General features: G+C 37.8%; 1 protein-coding gene across 2 annotated transcripts; it reads right to left on the bottom strand.

Moving 5' to 3' along the window:
- Positions 1-493: 493 nt before the first annotated feature.
- Positions 494-8872, bottom strand: LOC126722820 (uncharacterized). 2 transcript variants are annotated; one of them, XM_050425963.1, is made up of 8 exons: positions 8673-8872; positions 6994-8070; positions 5186-5304; positions 2782-3660; positions 2352-2667; positions 1879-2044; positions 1057-1162; positions 494-934 (listed from the first exon to the last, which is right to left on the bottom strand). In XM_050425963.1, exons 2-8 carry the CDS (start codon positions 7807-7809, stop codon positions 817-819), a joined length of 2520 nt encoding a protein of 839 aa, XP_050281920.1. In that variant the 5' UTR covers positions 7810-8070; positions 8673-8872; the 3' UTR covers positions 494-816. The 2 variants fall into 2 exon arrangements, with proteins under 2 accessions (XP_050281920.1, XP_050281925.1); XM_050425968.1 differs by lacking the exon at positions 8673-8872 and adding an exon at positions 8151-8520.
- Positions 8873-22343: the final 13471 nt, after the last annotated feature.

The following is a 22343-nucleotide window of genomic DNA, read 5'->3' on the forward strand; positions in this document are numbered from 1 at the left end:
TCCTGTTGTCATCCACATTCATTGTACCAAACGTACCCTTACTTTAAAAGCTTGGTTTGGATTGGGTTCAAGTTAATTTGATACTAGAGTTACCTACGCACTAAATGATCCCAATAGACTTTGAACAAGGATTGACCAATGACCAATTTAATGGCAAATGATCCCAGTAGACTTTGAACAAGGATTGACCAATGACCAATTTAATGCCGCTCCACAACAAAAGCTCCGAACAAGGTTTAACTTCATATCATTTTAGAAGAAAATTCCTTCGGTGTTTTTAATTTTTAAGAAGATCCGTTTACTTTTACTTATATAACTTATTTAAATAATACATGTAAATTGTTTTATGAATAGTTGAATGCCACAAAAGGCACTACTCCAAAAGGTAAAATAGTGCCTTGGTTCGTCCTGTTTTTTCTTCAAGCTTTTTAGAGACAGGAATAGGGTGAAGTGGTGAACCTTTAATGAAAAATCGTCTTCTAGCAGCCACTAGTTTGATTTTTTTTTTTTTTTTTTTTTTTTTGGCTTTTGTCTATTTGGTAATTTGGTCCGCCATCAACTAGAGTTTCTACCTTTGAATAAAATTCTATGGTAGAAAAGTTTTTCACTCAACAAATTTATTCAGGTCAGAATAAATTAATCAAAGATGCCAATTGTTTCAAACATACACTCGACAGATATGGCAATAACCCACCCCAGAAAACAGAATTTTCTCTATCAAAAAGAAAAGGTACCTAGAATGGTCCAGTTACAAGAACTGAACTGGAGATTATATATTTTGTTAATCCAACTTTCCTTTCTTAATTATTCTTCACATCATAAAATAGAGTAAGCACGGATCATCTCAACAACTGGTGCCCAACACATTGGGCATTTTCCTCTACTTTGGACCAACTCATTTGCACATTTTGTACATGTACACATGTGCCCGCATCTGCAACAAGGATATATTAAAAGAAAATTGTAAGATTGGATATATTAGCAGCAAAACTTAGTGCTATCCTGCCATTCTATACTTCAATTCCACACCAGAATGGTACACAAATTTACTATTACCTGTACAGTAAAGAATTAATATTGCTTTCACAACATACACAGCATATTCCTTTCCTCACATAATCCCATTTAGATTCATCTTTCAGCAAACCGTCCCTACATGCCCCTGCGACAAACCCATGGCACAAAATACAGTCAAGATAACTGCTGCAACCAGCTGCTGGCATTAAATAATTCCTAAAAACTTAGCTAATATTCAAAGATAAGGAAGATAGAACAATCACCACCCAACCTTAGTCCCAAAATTATGAGGTTGGTTATGGATTCTCAATAGACTAATTAGAGTAAACCATATGTATTCTATTTCGCCATTCTATCATATCCAAAATCATACTCTCTATGTCACCTACTTGATTGACATGTCATGTTTTACTATTTCTACTAAATATAATTTCAAGTCTTTTCCTACCTTTTTTCATTCACTCAACTTGAATCAAATTTCTCTAACTCATTGGTGCAATTAATCACTCTTCTCTAGTTTGGTCATATCATATGACCAAACCATCTCAAGTGGTTCTCCCTCATCTTTTCATCAATAGAGACTACCCCTATCTTTAAACAAAAAGAAAAGGAAGATAAATGGAGATAACATGATCATCCACATGAATATTTAAGGTAACTAAGAGACATCAAAAATGAAATTCAATACCAAGGTAAAACATACAAGGAGATAAATTGCAAGTAGAAAAATTTACTTGAAATATCACCACTTGAAGTGAAGAAATGGTGGAAAGGAAAATGGGGCACAGAAAAAGGAGAATTGAACAAAAGATAAAAAGGAAGAAGAAGAAAAAAAGAATCCATCAAGGATTCTACACAGACCTAGAATATCAGATGGGCGATTCAGGGCAGCAGAGACTTCTTGTCTTATTGAGCGTTGCAACTCAAGTTGCATATCCATGCAGGCCTCCAGCATCCTCTGCATGTTATTCATCCTCTGCTGTAGCCTAGCCATGTCAATCCGCAAATCATTAATGATGTCCCACTCCTGTGCCAAGTGCAAGACATGATTCAGTTTAAACTTATAACTACAAATTGAATAAAGGTAACAGTTTCCAACCCATAGTAGATAATTTGCTGCTGTAATTAGCCAAATACTGTGTCCCTTTACTTTTGCATGCTAGACAATGACTTTAGTGACTAACCGGAATGACAAAATAATAATAACTTAAAGTGTCAAAAGAAATGAAAATTTCAAAAACTGAGGTTTGTGCATTAAACAACTTTTCACTTTTAAACATATTGATTAAAAAAGGAATCAAGCTCAAAGAATAATCATGAAGAGACAAACGCACAATTCCCAGACGCTGATGCATGTCATGCTGTGGCCAGTTATCATGGTGTGTCTCCGGATAATAGAGTGGCTGAGAAGGGGGTGGTGGTGGTGATGAAGGTAGAGCAAGTGAAGGACTCTCAACAGCATCCCTCTGACTGTCATTCTGATCTCCACTCTGACGCTCAAGATCTTGTTCTTCTGACTCATGAGAAGGTGATGTTCCAGGTAGTTCCCAGTCAGTGGGAGCATTATTTTCCCGTCTATGCAGATATGATTGTATCAATTGGTCAAGACTCTCACGGAAACCACTGTGAAGAAGATTAGACACTCGTCTCCTGCAAAATGAATAAAATCTCTATGAATAAATAACTTGATCATCTAAAAGGGCTTAGTGCATAAGCCCTTCTGTGGCAGATCTCATATACTTCACTTGGATAAGTTGTTAATACCTGTTTAGGAGTTCTCTGATTTCCACATTGTGCTCATTATCATCCTCAGGAAAATAATATGTATCTACTACTCGAACTGGATCAGCTCCCTGATCAGAAGGCCCATCCAACCAATGCTGCACAGCCTCTTGAAAACCATTATCATCGTCCCAAACTTCTGGGGCTTCTTGCAGATGAGGCTGTTCCATATCTTCATTCCCCAACTCTTGGGGGGTAGAAGTACTTCCCAGCTGGTTTTCATCCCTATCTTCTCTAATGCCATCCCTCCATCCACTATATTCCATATTATCTTGTTGTGAGTCTCTGTAATCAGTTTCCATAACTTGTTCTGGCCATTGTTCTACCTGAGCAGCAGCTTCTTCCCAATTTATTTCCATGTTATAAACATGATCTGGTAAGCCAGGAATAGAACTTTCCTCAATAATTGGCTCAGAATGTCTGGTAATTTCTTCACCAGCTTCTTGCATTAAGTAACTTTCTCCTGGTTCAGTGAGCAAAGTTTCAGGCCACTCACTAGCAGCAATTTCCTGTGAGCTTCTGTTCAAGCTTTGCCCTGTACCATCCCTACTTTCAATGAACACATCATTCTCTGAAAGCTGTACCTGCCACTCTTCTTCATGAGCACTAGATCTATGCCATCCACTATCTTCAACAACATCATCCTCTAAATCAGTCCTAACATCCAATAACCTGTGGCTATTACTCACCACATTATTAGGATCAAATTGTTCACTAAGTTCATCTAAGACATCCTGTGCATTGTTTGCTTGAGTTTGATAATTTCTGTTATTATTAATGTCACAATTAGATGAGGTATCGGAATGGTTGCTGCTTACTTGACTCCATACAGAAGTGTCCAATCTGGAGCAAAATCCTTCCCTGCTTTAAAGAAATGGGTTCCATGGTGTTATTGCCAAAAAGTGAAAATAACCACCTTTACTTGCACATACATAATAGGCGAAAAATATTAAAGAGCAAAATTTGATAAAAGTCAAATAGAAACAATATGAGCCAAAAAAGGCCAAAGTCATAAGATATAAATTAATGCAATAACTCAATATAAGATCAAAGCTGAACGTAAATACCCAAAATCAAAATGGGAAAGAACATAAACCAAGAAACATTTAGTATTAGAATAGTGACCCCAGTAACACTTGACAATATCCATATAGCATCCAGAAACTAAATGATATATTATGTACCAATGAAGAAACTTTTAGATCCTTATTTCATGCTAGTCTTGCCCTAAAGGTCCCCAGTTCAATCCTAAGCAATATTAGGTGATTAGTTCCTACCAACTATCTCTTTTTCTTTTTCCTTTTTTACTGCTTGATGTTTAAGAGTTTCTTAACTATTGATTAGTGCTTAAATACATGGAGTCCAGGCAAGAGAATCTTGCTATCAATTGTGAAAGCATGACAGGAGTCCAATGCTTAGCTACAATTTGAATCTATTCTTGATAGAAAATTTTCACCTAGAAAGATGAATTGCACTGTGGAAGAATGCAAGCCCTACAGGAAACCATCAATTCACAGTACACATGACAGCTCTTGACATAATCCCTCACATAATATTTCCACTCATTGTATCTTTATACAAATAGAAAATTATCAGAAACAGCTATATATCAACACCCTGGTGAACTTGTGCCTGCCTAGGCAACCACATTCAGGCTCATATTGGCAAAAAGGTTGCTAATATATTACAAAAAGGGACAAGACCTAATTCAATGCTTTACTTCACACAAGCTGCAATATGCTGACTATTTTCTCAATGATATCCAACATAAAACTCAAAATATATGATAATGTAACCCAAAGATATGTTTGTAGTACGTAATACCAATTTTATTATTAGAATAGAAGGAACACTCAGCCAGTCAAGCCCTTACTTCCCCTCACCAGTGAAGCATCATACACTCAATGTTTGGTTTTAAGAGAGAGTAAGGAAAGAAGCTACCATAGTTTCTGTTCCAAGGTTTGTAGAAATAAGAGAATGGATGGGCTTTAGCCAGGCTCTCAAGGGAAAAATTAGGAAGCAGTCTAGTTAGCATGAAGATCTATTTTCTATATCCAAAATATCAACAAATTTCCAGAGCCATTACCAGCATCAAAATTTCACATCCTTTAATGTAGCAGTCTAATCTCATCCTCTAAGTTTCCAAAGAAAATATGATTCACATGTGAAGAGAAGAGAATCAACAGCATATTTTAATCTGATTTTTATTGACATTACAAGTTCTCAATATAAAATGTTCTCTAAAGCAACCCTTGATAATAAAAGCATGTATTAGGGGAAAAAAAATAGGACATAACAGAATATATTAGAGAAATTAGACCAGAAGCTTTGCATGGAAACAAATTGCAGAGCTCTTTGTTATGAATATCATAGAAAGAAATAATACCTCAAACCAGATACAGAAGGTCTCTGCCTCAATAAACCTAGTTCACTTTCTGCCAGGGAAGCAGGTCGCTCATTGTCAACCAATCGGTCATTTCGCAAAAACCTGCCTCTAAGTAATGACTGCAAAAAATGTATTAGATGGTCACGTTATAACAAAGTGCACAATCATGATCCCATGCTTCATTTGCAAACATCACAAAGGAAAAATAACAAAAGTGCACTATAATCTAGCAAATAATCAGAACCCAAAAAAAAAAAGCCACAAATCCATAATAATGAGCAAACCTCAAAGCAAACTAGCCTTTTCCAAGCATAAACTTCTCAAATTTCAGAAAAATAATTCCATATATTGATACATCAAGTCAATCCACTAGAAAAAAACTAACAAATAACAAACGACCTAAAAATAGCAATTATTAGCAATCTCTTAATTACTAAGATAATGTTATGTGTCTGCTAAATCTAAAATATATTAGCTTAAAGTTTATTTCAAAAAGACTTTCTTGTTACATTAATACTAGTCAAAGAAAGATAATACTCTCAACTCTGGCATGCCCATGACAAATGAAATTTCTTACATCAAAAAGAACTATCCATAACATGAATTAGTATCTAAACATGCAACCTTCTCTGTTTTTAATGGCAACAAAACATGTGCCTCATTATGAAAATTATATAATTCTCTGTGGTAGTTAAAAACATGATCTTCCTATCGCGCAAGAATCAAAATACTTATTGTTGAGGAAGAGTTCCACCAAGATCCTGTTGATATACATGTTGGTTCACACTCCAACCCAAAAACTTGTGCCAAAGGGATTTGGGGCCAAATATGTGTGTGTGTGTGTGTGTGTGTGTGTTTTGGTGTGTAAAGGGCTTGGCTCAATGGCCAAATATGTATATCAACTACTCAACACTAATGTACGCAACACGCACAACAAATCTCTCCATTATGTGTGAATCTCTATCACATTGACCCATCTTTCTTAAGTGTGATTACATCACAAATCCAAGAATATCACACATACAAGAGTTGCACCAAATGTGGAGCCAACAAATGCAGCTCACTCCAAGAGTCACCCACACTATCAACAAAGCCATACCAGACACATCAAGAGACGACACATATTCAAGTGGAGGCAAAACCATCAGCTATGATACTAGTTTTTTAGGCAAGAGAACACCTAGGAAGCCACCAAGAGCCCCATGATATACATATTAGGACACCACCATGTCCTAAAATCTTAAGCCAATGGATCTACGCCCAATTATTAATATCAATAAAATAACTACTCTATTCAGTTTTTCTCAATGTGGAACTCAAGTACTCAACACTTACACATGAACTCAAAACATTTAAATTAAACAGAAGTTTATTACTAATGGAAATCTAGTAATTCAGTAAATTGAAAACTTCCATATCCCTCATAGTCATTCATTTTTCAGAGGCATTCACAGATTGATCTTTGCGGCCAAGGTGGACACTCCTATTGGAGCATCTTATAGGCTGTCTAGTCCATATGTGATACCTTTATGCTAGAGCATGGTCATCTGCCCAAGGACTTTCTGATATCATGATAAAAGAACATTTCCCCATCATAAAATAGTTATGTATGATATTATTCAAGTCCCAACTCCCATATATCCCAATTTCACAAGACAATGGGTAACAAAGTCTATACAGAAAAATAAGAACAGTGAGAACAGTGATGAACCAAGGAAGAGATAGAGACAAAGAAAACAAGACATTGCAAAATACATATATATATATATATATATATATATTTATATAGAAGCTTTGCATCAATTAACCTGAATGCGGTTCCGATGAGCAAATTGTGATACAGCCCGATGCTCCAACAAATCTTGAAGCTCACTTAGCCTTTCCCTCTCAGCCTTCTTCAGCATATCAAGCAGAACCTGTCTGCCACATAATCGACGAATGCCCCTCCGGTTATGCTCATTTCGGCCTCCATTCTGGTTAACAAGCAATCGATCACGAATCTGTTCAATCTGAGTACCAATATCAGCAGATTGTTCTTCTCTATTGTCATCAGAAGCAACTCTCTGCTGGCTATTCATTTGTGCCCACTCCCTTATGATCCTCACCCTCTCCTGCTCAGTTTCACCAAGCCACTCTGCCCTAGGGCTGTTGTTCATATGGGAAACATTTGGTGCTTGTTCTCTCGCCCCACTGTTCATCCATTCCTGGAAAATCTGCCTCACCCTCTCCCTTTCAATTTCTCCAAAATCAGAAGAATGTTCACAGTTAAAATTTCCAGAATCAACGTGTTCATTCTGCGAGCCAGTTTGAGTTTGAGGCCATGTTCCACACACACTCTCACTCACACTCATGTCCTCCCAACCACCGCTATGTTCATCACTATCAGAAATCTGCTCCCTTGAGAGGTCAGAAATCAAAACATCACTCCTTTGTTGGACCATTCGTTCTTGATGGGTACGACTCACCACATGCTCATCCTCAAGCTCCCGCCACATCTGCAGGAGCGAGGATGCCCGTGTTCTGACCCTCGCTTCATCAGCTTGCTGTCCTGACGCCTGAGAATGAGAGTCCCTAAGGAAGGGGGAATCGAGTACAGAAACATTGTGTAGACCAGCAATAGCCATTTGTCTAAACTAAAACTAAAAATCTTTCAACCCATTCACTTAAAAATGCAAAATAGGCACATTCACACACAGGAACTACAATCAGATGATTCCTTCTAAATTCAGCTCATCACATCTGCATCATCCTCGTGGTCATCATCATCATCACCACAATTACTATCACCATTGTGGATCTTAGCCACACGATGGCAACGAATTACAATCATCGAACTGACCCGCTAACATGAATCACAGGAGTGATTAATTCTGCCCGTGAGTTTTCTGCATCAATTAGGAAACAGTCATTTTTACTATATCCCAACCCCAACTAACACGTCAAGTCAAAATCACAAATAATTTACCTTAAAAACAAAGATTTTACCAAGCAGCTACCTAATTTTCAATGGCTGAAAACCACTACTACCAAAAAACCTATTCAATTCCTCAATGCCTCTGTTTGGTAGCCAAGAAAATGAAAAATATAATAAAATAAAACAAAACCTTCAGCATCAGATTTTCCATAAATAGGAATCCCAGACAGAACAACCTCCACCAAATTAAGCCTGACACAACTATTTACCCTACTCAACTGTGACATTCCAATTTTTAGAATCCCCAAAATGAGATTCAAACTCGTTTTTTCCATTACTATTTTTTTCACCTTTCCCCGGCAACCAAACAGAAACAACATACTAAATCTGCATCAAGAACTCATTCATCAAATCAACTCAAAAAAAACAAAACAGAACAAAAATCACAAATCTCCTTCAAAACAAAACGAAGAAGAAGAAGAAGAAGAAGAAGAACGTGAAACACAGAGAGTTTAAAGTGATGGAATCTATTCTTAAAATTAAAGAAAGGAAGGAACAAAGAAAAAAACGTACCGGTGAAGCTCTGTGGCTTTTGGTTTAGAAGTAAAGGAAACGAAACCCTAGCTGTGAAGAAAGTTACAGAGAGAGAGAGTTCTAGAAAGAGAGAGAAAATGGGGAAGTCAGACAGAGAGAGAGAGAGAGAGAGAGAGAGGAGAGAAGGAGGGAAGAGCGGTGATTTACGAATAATAAATGAGGACACGTCACCGTTTCGGAGACTTGCTCTACTTCTTCCCTCCTATAAATATTTATTGCCGTGACGCTAACGTCCAAAAAAAACAAAAAATTGAACGGGGAAGCGGTGACACGTGGCGGATGTCTCTGTCTTCCTGTCACAATCACATCACTGCGATTTTCTTAAATCTTGAATTGAACGGTAAGTGGCGGAGAAGTCTACACTCTTGCAAAACGACGTCGTCGTCTTATTATAGTCTCTTTTAGACTTTTATTTCAAACTTGAATTTTTTTTTTTTTAATTTTTTTTTTTTTGGTACCTAATCATTTCGGCTCCTTCTTTTGCGGTATTGCCTATATACTAGTTTTTGACTCTTTGTGGACACCATTGCTTGGCGACAATACACTCCACATTTTTTGGCGTGATTAATATATATAAACAACGTGAATCTATGGTTATTCAATGGTTTTTTTTTTTTTAATTTTTTTTTGTATATATAGTTAGATAGTGATAATAGGAAAACAAGGAATTCGAAACTTAAAAATTTCTCCTTAAAAATAAGAGAGTAGATTGTTATATGTCACTTACATGCTTACAAGTTTCCTGATATGATTAGAATTATTTGTTTCACATATTTTAATGGGTCTTTTTATATTCGTAATTACAATAGATATTTGAAGATTAAAACATGTAAATAAATTAAATAAATACAACATTATTTTTCATGAATCAAATATAAGTTGCCACTTCAATGAATTATAAATGGATTTTGGGAAAGGGATGCCTATGAGATCATTATGCCAATTTTTTTTTTAAAATAAAAGTAAAAAATTGGATAATTTATGTCAATTGTTTTAACTTTTAACCGAAGTTATTCAGATATATAAATGCAAATAACTTTTTGCATTAATGTAGTCTAATGTCAATCACATAATTATAAGTAGATATGACACTTTGAAAAAGACTTTTAAATATATACCTACCAATCTACTAATGGAAGTATTAACAAGCATAGACTCAATTCCTTTTATTTCTTTTTTATTTCCTTTCATTAAAAGTCAAAACCATCCAATGTAACCTATTTGTAAATGCGAAGTACATTATTTTTAAATAGAGATTTTGTATCATAGTGTTTTTCCAAAATAATTTTCTTATTTTGGATTATGATTAGTTGAGATTAAAAGATAAATCTTACTTTTTTTAAAAAGAAAAAAGATAAGCCTTACTAGTTAACATAATGATATGTAATTCAATTTTCAAGTAACCATCCATTTAAAATGGTTTTTTTTTTCCCTATTTTTTGGGTTACAATAAATGGGGAGATAAAAAGATTTAAACTCAAATTTTCCTTATGGGGAGACCAAAAAGTGAGTCACAAAGAACTCTAGTTAAATAGGCACGACATGAGATATATATATATATATATTGATGGAATGACATGACATGATATATATATTGATATGCGAAAGAGAAAAGTATACGTGTTCAAGATTCAACCTTACTATTAAGTATGGATTCAACAACAAAAACAAAAAAACAAAAACCCCTACATCATGCTACATCATGATAATAATGAATGTGAAAATCTTTTTTTGAAGGCAATGAATGTGAAAATCTGACTAGCATCTTCTTATCATGTTTCTATCATGACTAGGGAAAAAAGATCATCTGTCAGAAACACAAGTTACAAAAGATAGATTACCTTAATTTTCCTTCCTTGCATTTTCATTGCTTAATTAATGATTATCAGTTTTGTTCAAGTGTTAGCAGTTTATATAATCCAACAATTACAACTTATTAAAGACAACTAAAAGGAATAAAACTGATGGAATTTTTATTTAGGATTATTTTCCTTGAAGTCAGCAAGAAAGAAAAGACATTCTGGTTCTTTTGGAGGAAATGGCAATGGTGTGACCATTGAATCCATCCTTTTAACCAGTGCATTTAGCTGATGAACTCTATGACTCGAAGGACCTCTTATTATCTTAATGATTCTTTTTTATATATATAATTCTTAATGATTCAATCTAAAGTATGGAATAGAAGTTATCCAAAAATTAATGGGCGTGTCTAAAAGTCACTTCAACCTTATCATTGTTTCCTTGCAACATAGCATAGAAAATTAGCTCATAATATTAATAATGAGTGATTCAAACCTTTTTAGAACCAACTTTGCTACTTGCCTACTTTATACTTGGTACTCCTTGGTAAAGGCCTCTTAATCCTAAAGCAACCTGAAAACAATTTTGGTTGGCTTGAAGGTTGCAACCCCTTTTCAACTACCCTCCTCTCTCTCTCTCTCTCTCTCTCTCTGCCCCCACGCCCTTGGTTTAATCAGTGCATATTTTTAATCTTGAAGTCTTACCAGCCTCTCTTAATGCTGAAGCCCCCAACCAATTTTACTATGCCCCCAACCAAATTTACTAGTATTATATATGCAACTTACAACTCCAAAACCATTTCCTTTGCTCTTGATATTACCTATATGCCCTCATGATAATATATCATTCTTCCATATTACTTTTATTTTTTATACTTCAAATTTTTTTTCTTTACCTTCTCCTCTATTTAAATTTTTTTTTTTTAATTTAACAAGGTTAAAAAAAAAAAAAAAAAGTAGAAAATGGTTGTCACCATTTCCTTGTGTCCTCAAATCTTCCATTCCTTTGTGTTGCCACTACCACAATCATTGCCTCCGTCGCCACACCACCACCTTCACCCTGTCATTGCTAAAATCACTTGTCATTTCTACCACTATCCACTATCTTCATCAACATCGATGCCACCATTCATCATTGCCTTAATTGTCATTACACCACCATACCACTAACATTATTGCTACTATTATCACCACACCACCTTCGACATTGTCACAACCATTTTTGTCACCACCTTTGCCATCACATACATGAGCATCACATGTCCAGGAAATATTATTTATTCTCCATGCAAACCAAATGACACAAATTGTTTTTGGGATCATTTTTTTGAGTCAAAACCAAACACAAGAAAACAAGTCATTTTTCGAAATATGTTTTTCAAGTGAAAATTTTTCACCAAAACAAACAGAGTACTAATTTTATATTTTGCTCTTGTTGCCCTTCTCTAATTGTTTTTCAACCTAAAAAAAAAAAAAAAGGAATTTCTTAGGCGATGTCTATATTTTAAATTTTTTTTATAGGCTTGTGATGAATAATCACATCATAACATTTATGCACCCTCTTACTCTTACCAACAAACTATGTCTTCATTTGGTTGGTGTATTTTTCACCTAATCTTTTATTGCGACAATTCATGAAATGGTGTCTTGCAATCTAAATCTATAATTAGGGTGTCAACTGTCAAGCTACTCCATTCCTTTCTCTAAACAGAATTTCTATATATGACTCTTATAGCAGTGCCATCCCCACGACACATTGGGTCCAACATTTCCAATGATGAATAAAATTTAAAATCTCTTTCACTAAACGACGTAGATTTATTATATATGCACCCCAACCATGATTTTTACCACTATATATTCAACTCCTAAGTTTAATAATGCCATGCTTGTAGAGTTGCCATTATTTCGCAGGGGATTTCTTTACCAGCTGCTTCTCTTAGCCCTTTTTTATGGACATTTTGACAATGCTTATCATCATCAGCGAAAGCCAACCCAAAAATACAATATATATATATATATATATCAACTACTTTAACAGCTGAATTAACATGTAGATAACATGTTCATTAACTAATCCAATTAGGAATTCAAGAAGTGCGTTGACTTGATCGATCTTCTGCCAATAATATCGGTGAAACTATGCATCATTAAACTGGTTTATAATGATTATGTGGTAAGTAGTTCCATAGTATTATCATAATAAAACTGGTTTATAAAGACTCATGTGTGGTACTTTTTTGTATTATTATAAGTTAAAATGTATGTCCAAACTCCGACCAAACTGCAAATATATAATTTATTAGCTTAGCAATAGCAACAACCATTTTGATTGATTAAAACGATACCACTACAACGTGCCAACACGGATCCGCCATCGTAGAGAGGCTGTTGCCCCATGATTCTAGACCATCATTGATTAACAATATCAACTTGCTCGTCCTTTCAGGGATTCCTAGATAGTGGATATTTTTTTTCACAGTAAGGACAAGTAGTACTGCAAGTCTGCTACACCGTAACAACTAACATGGCCATAGGCCCATATAGCTGATCTTCAATCGTCATTAGGGCCCCGTTATTCTTTCGGTTGCACCAGTGCTTTTGCAACGCTTTGGTTGTTTCTTAATAGCATGTTTAAAGTACATGGGTCCTATAAGTTGAAACAATCATGTTCCTCAATAGTGATCATCACTTTGTTTTTTTCTTTTACATGAGTTTATATAGGAAAGCACCATGCACTGATTAGGAGGCTCATTAAAGTCATTAACTGTCAACATATATATATATATAGCATCCTTGGTTTAAATTTGTGCTGATTAAAGATTTGATAAATCTAAGTTTCATTCTTTGGACTAATTTGAATCAAACTTTATATAACATAAAAGGATAAGAAGAGAGAAACAAATGCACCATGGGGAATAGGGTCGTAATTGTTTCACATATGTCCATTAAGATTGGGACGTTGGAATAGGAATAAAAAAGTAATATTAACTGTGTTAGGTTACCTGTCTTTCAGTTCCTAGCTTATTGTCCATAAAAAGGTGCCAATTCATCCTCTTCCACAATCCACATCAACCCCTCAGCAAAACGCCATGCAGAAATGACGCATTAATTTGGAGGGGTCTCTAGATCAAGCATTGCTAGTGGCAGTTGTGGCTTTAGGGGCACAGGTCATTCCAAACTTCACATCTCTGCTGGTTTTTCTGTAGTTTAACACATGTAGCATTAGCATTGGAAAATGCTAATGCTATATCTGAGGGAAATTTAGCATTTGTAACCTTAAAATCATCTACATCAGGAAATGGCAAAGGCAAGTATTGTAAAATTTTTGCAATACTTGCTACAGTGCAATTCTAAAGATAGAATTGCACTGTAGCGGTATTGTATAAAAAAAATAATATTTTATCTCTACTCTCTTTCCTTTGTCTCTCATCTCTCTCATTTTGTCTGTGCCCTTCTCTCTCTCGTCTCTGCTCTTCGTCTTCTCTCTCGTTTCAGCTCTCTCATCTCTCTCATTTTTTTGAATGGATTTGGTCCGATGGCTCCAGTGATGTTTTTTTTTAATGGATTTGCTCCGGTGGCTCCGGTGATGATGTTTTTTGAATGGGTTTGCTCTCTCATCTCTGCTCTCCATCTTGTCTCTCGTCTCTGCTCTCTCATCTCTCTCATTTTTTTGAATGGATTTGCTCCGATGGCTTCGGTGATGATTTTATTGGATGGGTTTGCTCCGGTGGCTCCGGTGATGATGTTTTTTTGAATAGGTTTGAATGGGTTTGCTCCGGTAATGATTTTATTTGAATGGGTTTGAATGGGTTTGCTCCGGTTGCTCCGGTGATGATGTTTTTTGAATGGGTTTGCTCCGGTTTTTGATCGGTGGCCTGGGTTTCAAATCGGCAGTGTGGATTGGTTGATCGGCGGCGTGGATCGGTGGCCTGGCTTGGGTTTTTGATCGGTGGTCCGGTTTTTGAATGGGTTTGTGTTTGTGTGTGTGGCTTGGCTTTGTTGCTGGGTTGTGTTTGTGCATGGCTTTGTTGCTGGGTTCTGTTTGTGTGTGGCTTTGTTGCTGGTTTGATGTTTGTGTTTGTGTGTGTGTGGGTGTGGTGATGGGTTTGGATATGTTGATCGTTGTATAATGGGTGTGTGTTGTGTGTTGAACCGGTGCTGGGAGAGAGGAATAAAAATGGCTGTTGAAAAGCCCAGGAAAATGAGCTGAACGGTTGGGAAGAAATAATAAAAAATGGGTTAAAAAATAATATTTTAATAAAAATAGAGTTTTGGGATGTGGAGGAATTGTAAAATGGTATGGTATATTGATAAAGTGGTGTTTTAGAATGGTAAAATAGAATAGCATTGAAATTTCCCAATGCTAATGCTCTTAAGGGCTGAAAACATCACTTCACTGTCGGTAATGTCTAAGTTTTGGCTATTGGATATATCTAGCCGTCTCTTAAGAGTTCACTCAACTTAACACATGGATAAGTATCACAATATTTAATAGCAAATGGATCGTCAAATGGGGACATAACATAACCACAATAGAGTACTCATAAGGTAAGCTTTGCTTATTCATTCATATATATTTTTATTTTTTATTTAAAAATTAAAATCCTTTCAAGCTTGATTAGAAATTCGAGAATTCTATTCCAAACCCATCACACTAATATTTGGGAAAGTTAAAAACGTCTCAAACCCCACAAGTAGTGTAATTGGTTAATTTTTAAGGATAATATATCTCAAACGCATCTTATTAAAAAAAATATTAAAAAGTTAGAAATATCCACCAAACTCGCCCCATTGACACCCCTAAAAAATGGGAAAGGGGTAGCATCAGCCATTTATTCAGGGTGGCCATGATCTGGTTGGGAAAGCATGGAAATTGACAGGCATTTATACGATTTCAAGATATTTGTCCTTCACTGTTTGATGTTGTGACATTTCGCCAATTACTATTAAAGGATGCCATCTACTTTGGAAGCTTTTGAACCTTCACGTACACCTCACAAATTGGTAGCGGTTTGTCACGTTTGAAGGAATCATGACAAGGCATATCGATCCGAGTATAAATCAAAACACAGGAATCAAGTCACCAAATGGCCCCGTCTCTTTTTCTCATTTTTTTTGTTCACTAAAAAAGGGTACCATTTCCATTCTCCACGCATCGGATCATTAATCGAGCTGTGGTATTGTTGGCCACGTAGGAAACCGAAGAGGTTTGCTGACTCCCACAAGGCAGGCAAGCATACCAACCACCGACGTTATCTGAAATATAGTTGTCGTGAAAAATCAGTTTAAGCAAGATTAAAAGGGAAGATGATAGAAATCAACACAGATATTTTCCGTGATTCGATAATGTGCCTACATCTATGGGAGCTAACATTATCAATCTTGTGGGTTAGTTCCAAACACTGACTTTTATTGTGAGCCCCACATTAGTTCGATATGAGCCATTTCTTGGGTTTATAAACCATTCTGAACTTTTTTTGATATTATAACATATGGGATCTACTGTGAACATGGGCCTTATCCACAACACGTGCATCTCATCTCGTCTTGAGCATGTGGATCTTGATTAGTTGTACCTTAGACTTTTATTTTTTCACTCTTTCCCAGATATTTTGAGCTTTTAAGATCCAGTTGATTAGGACTGTTAAAGATTAACTTCCTTTGTCCTTGTTAGAGCATACTTAACACACCATAAGAACACTTTTCCATCATAATTGATCATTATCTCTCTCTCTCTCTCACTCAGAACAATAGCACTATTCTCTTTCCCGTCAGAATTATTTGCTCCCTCTCTCTATCGTAACAATAGCATTGCTCTTTTCTTATCCTAATTAGTTGTATCTTAGAATTTTATTTTTTCATTCTTTCCCAGATGTTTTGAGCTTTTAAGATCCATTTGATTAGGACTGTTAAAGATTAGCTTCCTTTGTCCTTGTTAGAGCATACTTAACACACCATAAGAACACTTCTCTCTCTCTCTTTGAACAATAACACTATTCTCTTTCCCATCAGAATTATTTGCTCCCTCTCTCTATCGTAACAATAGCATTGCTCTTTTCTTATCTTGAATAGTTGTACCTTAGACTTTTATTTTTTCACTCTTTCCCAGATATTTTGAGCTTTTAAGATCCATTTGATTAGGACTATTAAAGATTAGCTTCCTTTGTCCTTGTTAGAGCATACTTAACACACCATAAGAACACGTTTCCATCATAATTGATCTCTCTCTCTCTCTCTCTCCGAACAATAGCACAATTCTCTTTCCTATCAGAATTATTTGCTCCCTCTCTCTATCGTAACAATAACATTGCTCTTTTCTTATCCTAAAAGTGTTCTTACTCTCCCACATATTTTCTCGTGTCAATGGTGATAATGCTCCAAATCAGTAAGGTAGAATGGCCTGGCTTCGGTGGGCTGTTCAAGCGGTTGATGGCCTGCAAGGAAGAAAATGCGATCAAAGAGGAGACCAGAGAAGACTGGTCGAACCCCCTCCGATGGAGAAGTTAGATTTGTAGAGGAATAAGTTCCAAGTGTTTTGGAAATGTGTCCGAGAGAAAAAACTTACCTTTGTCGGGTTCAGACCGGTCCCTTATATAGGGAGCCTGGGGCGGTTATTTGTCCAATAACCTCCCCAGGATTTGCGGAAGCCAACACATCCGGGGTCAACTGCCTCAACGGATATAAAAACTATAACCGCCAGTGGGAGTCAACTTATTCAAGTGTTGTGCTATCGTCCATCCGGTGTAGGACTGTTTGGTCGTCCAAGGATATCTGATGGCTGCTCATGGACGACCTTCATGGACGATCATATCATCCATGGGAGACTTAACTTATAGAGTGGCGCTATTGTTTGATGGACGTTTCTCCTTCTTCTGGGTTGACTCTTGGATCAACCTGCGCTGTAAGCTCTGGACGAAACCTTTGGACGAGCTGGAGATGGATTATTTTCCGCTTCTCTATCAGTTGCCCCTTTGTTCAAAGGGTCGTCCAGGACATCGTTGTGATTTTGGCCAAATTTCACTTTTTCGTACGCCACGTGTCGCGAAACTGTTGGTTGGCCAGTACTGTCGATCTCGTTTCCCAAAAGAATCGCCACGTGTCTATCTCTGAGTGGCGAACGTCGTTTCGTTGACCCTGTTGCTGGGGCCTATATATAGTACATTCTCTTTCATGCCCCTCACTTTTTTCCTCATTCTCTCTTCTGCCAATTCGTCCAAGATTCTCGTCTAGCTCTCGTCCTAGTTTCATCAGGTATTTCCTCTTTTCTTCCCCTCTTTTTTTTAGGCTCTCATTTTAAGTCTTCTTCATTCCAAACATGTCTTCATCTTCTAGTTTAGAGAGAGAGATAGACGACTACCTGGACGGCTCTGAGAGTGAGGGTAGTATAGGTAGTTCGTCCTGTAGTGATTCCTCAGACGAGCATTACTCGTCTGGGGTTCCTGGCATTCCTTTAGAGGAATTTCAGGAACAACGACGTAGGGCAGCTTCTGGATCCAAGGCTAGTTCGTCCAGACAGCCATCTAGTCCTCCTCAAGACGAGGAAGAGGACGAAGAAGATATAATCTATAGTTGTGCCCCAGAGGTAGCATCCACCTTAGACGGTGCTAAGTTAAAAACTCTTGTAGATAGATATCAAATCCCTAAAGAGCTTAATCCTCGTCTACCCAAGGTTGGAGAGTGGTGTTGTACCCCTTCCTCTGGCTTAGGGGTATATGCTTCTTATCTTTTAGCTGGTCTTAGGTTTCCCCTAAACTCTTTCTGCAGAGAACTCTTCCAAAGGTTGGGTATTGGGCCTAACCAGCTCAATCCCAATGGTTGGAGGACTATTGTAGCCATGCAAGTATTATGGCGTGAGGCATTGGAAGGGGACCGTCCAATTACAGTGGACGAGTTCCTTTACTGTTATAAGCCCTCAGAGATCAAAAAATCTGCTGGCTTTTACCAGTTCTCGTCCAGGGGTTCATATTACAGTTTAATAAAGGGTCGTAGTTCGTCTGACCGATTTTGGAAAAAAGAATATTTTATTATTTCTGGAAATTGGGCTGGGGACCCAGCTGATGTGGGTGATCCCCTCTTCCCACCTTTTACCAGCCCTCTAGGTCGCCTTCGTCCTGAGGGTATGTTTTTCTTTCTATTTTATTCTGTTTGTCTTCTTTGTTTTGTCTTTTTTTAAAAATGTTATCTGTCACTCGTCTAACCCTTTCTATTGGTGATACAGCTATTGTTCGTCCAAACTTGGATAAGTTCTCCTTAGATCGTATAGAAGCGGTTCGCACCTTTTCAGGAAGGACTTTCCACGACTTAGTCACCCTCAGTCGTCTAGCAACTTGGGGACTTGGTCCAGTTCCTACTGCTGAGAACCTAAGTCACGAGGAGGTCACTCGTCGAAGTAAGTGTCGTCCATTACATTCTATTATCTCAGTTTCCTTTCTTTTTATATTTTTTTTTTAATCTTTCTGAGTAATTTTTCTCGTCACAGGGATAAGTACGATGAGGGAAAACAAAGAGAAAACAGTGGCTAGCGGGGACGAGGATGTTGCTGCCCCAACTCCCAAAGTGGCTTCCGTCCAGGCTGGGAAGAGGAAGTCCAAGCCAATCTCAAGCAATGTGGACCTGGACGACCTTCCCAGTCGTCGTGGCCACAAGAAGCAAAAGCCAAGTAAGACTTCCCTTCCCAAGGTTCCTAAGTTTGTACCACCAACAGTGAACTTGGACGAACCTGTGGACGTGGAGCCCGTCCAAATAGTTCATCCTGCCCAGTCTGATCCTCCCCCTGCTCCCAAAACTTCTCACAAGCCTAGCCCGTCTGAGTCCTCTGATCGTCCCTCTAATTTGGTTCTGGACGAGGGTTATGCATGGAGGACGTTCAAAGGGATCGTCACTGATCATGAAGTTAACGAATGTTACAACATGTCAGTGAAGGAGTTTGAGCGTTCTGGCATCCATGACCTTTTCAAGGTAAGTTTCTTCCTCGTCCTTGTGTGTAAACATTTAATTTTGAATGAAATGTCTAACTCCTTTTCGTCCAAATGCAGGCCATGTCAAAGTTTTATACAGCGACTTGCCAGGCCAAGGAGCTTGCTACAGAGGCCAAGACAGCCAAGGATAAGGCTAAGGAGCTAAGCCATGAGGTCTTATCCAAGAAGGGGGAGGTCATTAGGTTGACCGAGGACTTTAATCGTCTGCTGGGAAGCGAGACGAAGCTGAAGAACGATGTTGAGGAGCTCAAAGCTGACAACTTAGAGAAGGATACACGCATCGTCCATCTAGAAGGACAAGTTGCAGAGCTTACCTCGTCCTTGGAGAAGGCACGTGAAGAAGCAATTGCTGCTTTTAAGAAGTCTGACGAGTATAAGAATCGTCTAGATAGTCATTATGCAGCTGGTTATGAAGACTTCCGTGCTGATGCCAAGGACGCATATCCTGATTTGGACTTCAACTCCTTCAAGCTTCCTGTTGCTACAAAGAGTTCCATGTTGCAGACGAGTTCCGAGGACGTCAACATCATGGACGATGCTAATACTGAAGTTACTCAGGACGAACCCAAGTGAAATCTATTTCCTTAGAGAATTTATTTTTATTTGCTTTTTCATGGAAGTGCCCGTTGTTTTGGGCTTTTTACTTCTTTTTTCTTTTATTTTAAAGCTCATGCAAGTACAATCATCTCGTCCAGGATTGTGGACGAGTTTTATATACATTCAAAACTAAAGGGGTTTTTGGACGTTGGTCGTCCACCCTTTGAATTTCATGAAAGAAATGAATACTTCTATTTTTACTTCCATTGTGTTTGAATATATATGTTTTCAGCTTTATGTATGAAATTTTTATTTTCATATCAGCAATGTGGTTCGTCCATCTAGGAATTCAGTTCACCTCGTCTTGGTCATGGGGGTGAATTTTATTACATCACCAAGACAAAGTATGTTGATTCCTTTGGCTAGATTTTTCATCATTCCGAAATTATGGACGATCATTTTGTCGTCCTGGATGATTAGACTTTTATCGTTTCTCGTCCAAGGTAATGGATTGTTAAGCTAATTTTGAAGTCTTGGCTCGTCTGCGTCTCGGACGAACACTTTTGGGAATTCATCTCGTCTTGGGCTCTAGACGAGTATGCCCTTTTCATCTCGTCCCATGTTCTGGACGGATGAAACATTATTTTTTGCTTGGGTTTTATCTCGTCCTGTGTTATGGACGGATGGACCTTGCTTTGTATTTAGCTTGGGTTTCATCTCGTCCTATGTTCTGGACGGATGAAACTTGCTTTCATTTTCAGGTTAGGTTTCACCTCGTCCCATGTTCTGGACGGATGTACCTTTTCATCTTTCCTTTGGAGAAAGGTTTATGGACGATATATCTTTGCGTCCAAGGATTTCATTCGTCTATGCTTGCTTTCTTTTTGCGAATCAATCTGAATAAACATATAAGGATTCCAATAATATATTTGAAAACAATATATATATATTTGAAAATCCAAACTTATGTAAACATTCGTCCACAGGCATGGCACATGCTTATTAGCTAGTGCCTTATTGAATTTAAAAATACAAACCAACTAGTCCATGAATAGCACAAAAGTGAAAACACTAATGTGCTTTCTAGGGGATTATTAAAATACTTAAAAACACTTAACAGTAGTAAAACACTTCTTCTCGTCCATACATCTCGTCCAAGGACACTGGTGAAGAGTCAGCACTTATTGATGGTACTTCCTGAGGTGCTCAACATTCCAAGGGTGTTCCAGCCTCCGCCCATCCAAAGCTTCCAAATAGTAGGATCCTTGCCTTTTGCAGTTGATAACCCGATAAGGTCCTTCCCAATTTGGGCCAAGTTTCCCGTAGGCCGGGTTTCTTGTTGCCAAGGTAACCCTCTTCAAGACGAGATCTCCGATGTTGAAACGCCTAGGCTTTACCATAGCATCATATTGTCTTGCCATGAGATTTTTGTACCTTGCTGTCCTTTGTTCTACATCCATTCTGACCTCGTCCATAAGGTCAAGGTTAAGACGGAGCTGTTCCTCGTTTTCCTCAGTTTGGTACTTCCTGACCCTGTGGCTTGTCATGTGTACTTCTGCTGGTATAACTGCCTCGCTTCCGTAGGCTAGCTTAAAAGGAGTTTCTCCTGTTGGAGTTCTCGCTGTCGTTCTATAAGCCCATAAAACACCTGGTAATTCATCCGGCCATATCCCCTTTGCCCCTTCGAGCCGAGTCTTGATGATCTTCAGCAAGGATCGGTTCGCTACTTCTGCCTGGCCATTGGCCTGTGGGTGGGAGGGTGAGGAGTAATGGTTCTTCATTCCAAGCTGTTCACAAAATTCCCTGAAGGGTGTGTTGTCAAACTGTCGTCCATTGTCAGACACTAGTACTCTAGGTACTCCGAATCTGCATACAATGTTCTTCTAGACGAAGTTCTTGACATTCTGCTGTGTAATTTTGGCTAAGGGTTCGGCTTCCACCCATTTTGTGAAGTAATCTATTCCCACCACCAGAAACTTCATTTGTCGAGTTCCAGTCGGAAAGGGCCCCAAAATATCTAGTCCCCATTGTGCGAAAGGCCAAGGGGCCATCATTGGCGTGAGATATTCTGCTGGCTGTCTGGGAATGTTGCTAAAGCGTTGACATTGATCACAGACTTTGACATATGCTTTAGCGTCAGCTTGGATGGTTGGCCAATAGAATCCACTTCGGATAACTTTATGGACGAGTGATCTGGCTCCCGAATGGTTCCCGCATGCTCCTTCGTGAACCTCCCTCAACATGTAATTTGCCTCGTCCGGAGCCAAACATCTTAAGAGAGGCTGGGAAAAACCTCTCTTATATAACACCTCGTCCATAAGCACATACCTGGC

This window comes from Quercus robur, chromosome 1, assembly GCF_932294415.1.
Source record: "Quercus robur chromosome 1, dhQueRobu3.1, whole genome shotgun sequence".
Lineage (NCBI taxonomy): Eukaryota > Viridiplantae > Streptophyta > Magnoliopsida > Fagales > Fagaceae > Quercus > Quercus robur.

Coding starts and splice junctions, on each gene's coding strand:
- LOC126722820 (XM_050425963.1), bottom strand. CDS start 7,809: ATGGCTATTGCTGGTCTACACAATGTTTCTGTACTCGATTCCCCCTTC. Junction 2,045..2,351: donor TGCATCAGCGTCTGGGAATT/GTGCGTTTGTCT, acceptor CACTTGGCACAG/GAGTGGGACATCATTAATGA. Junction 935..1,056: donor ATTAATTCTTTACTGTACAG/GTAATAGTAAAT, acceptor TCCTTGTTGCAG/ATGCGGGCACATGTGTACAT.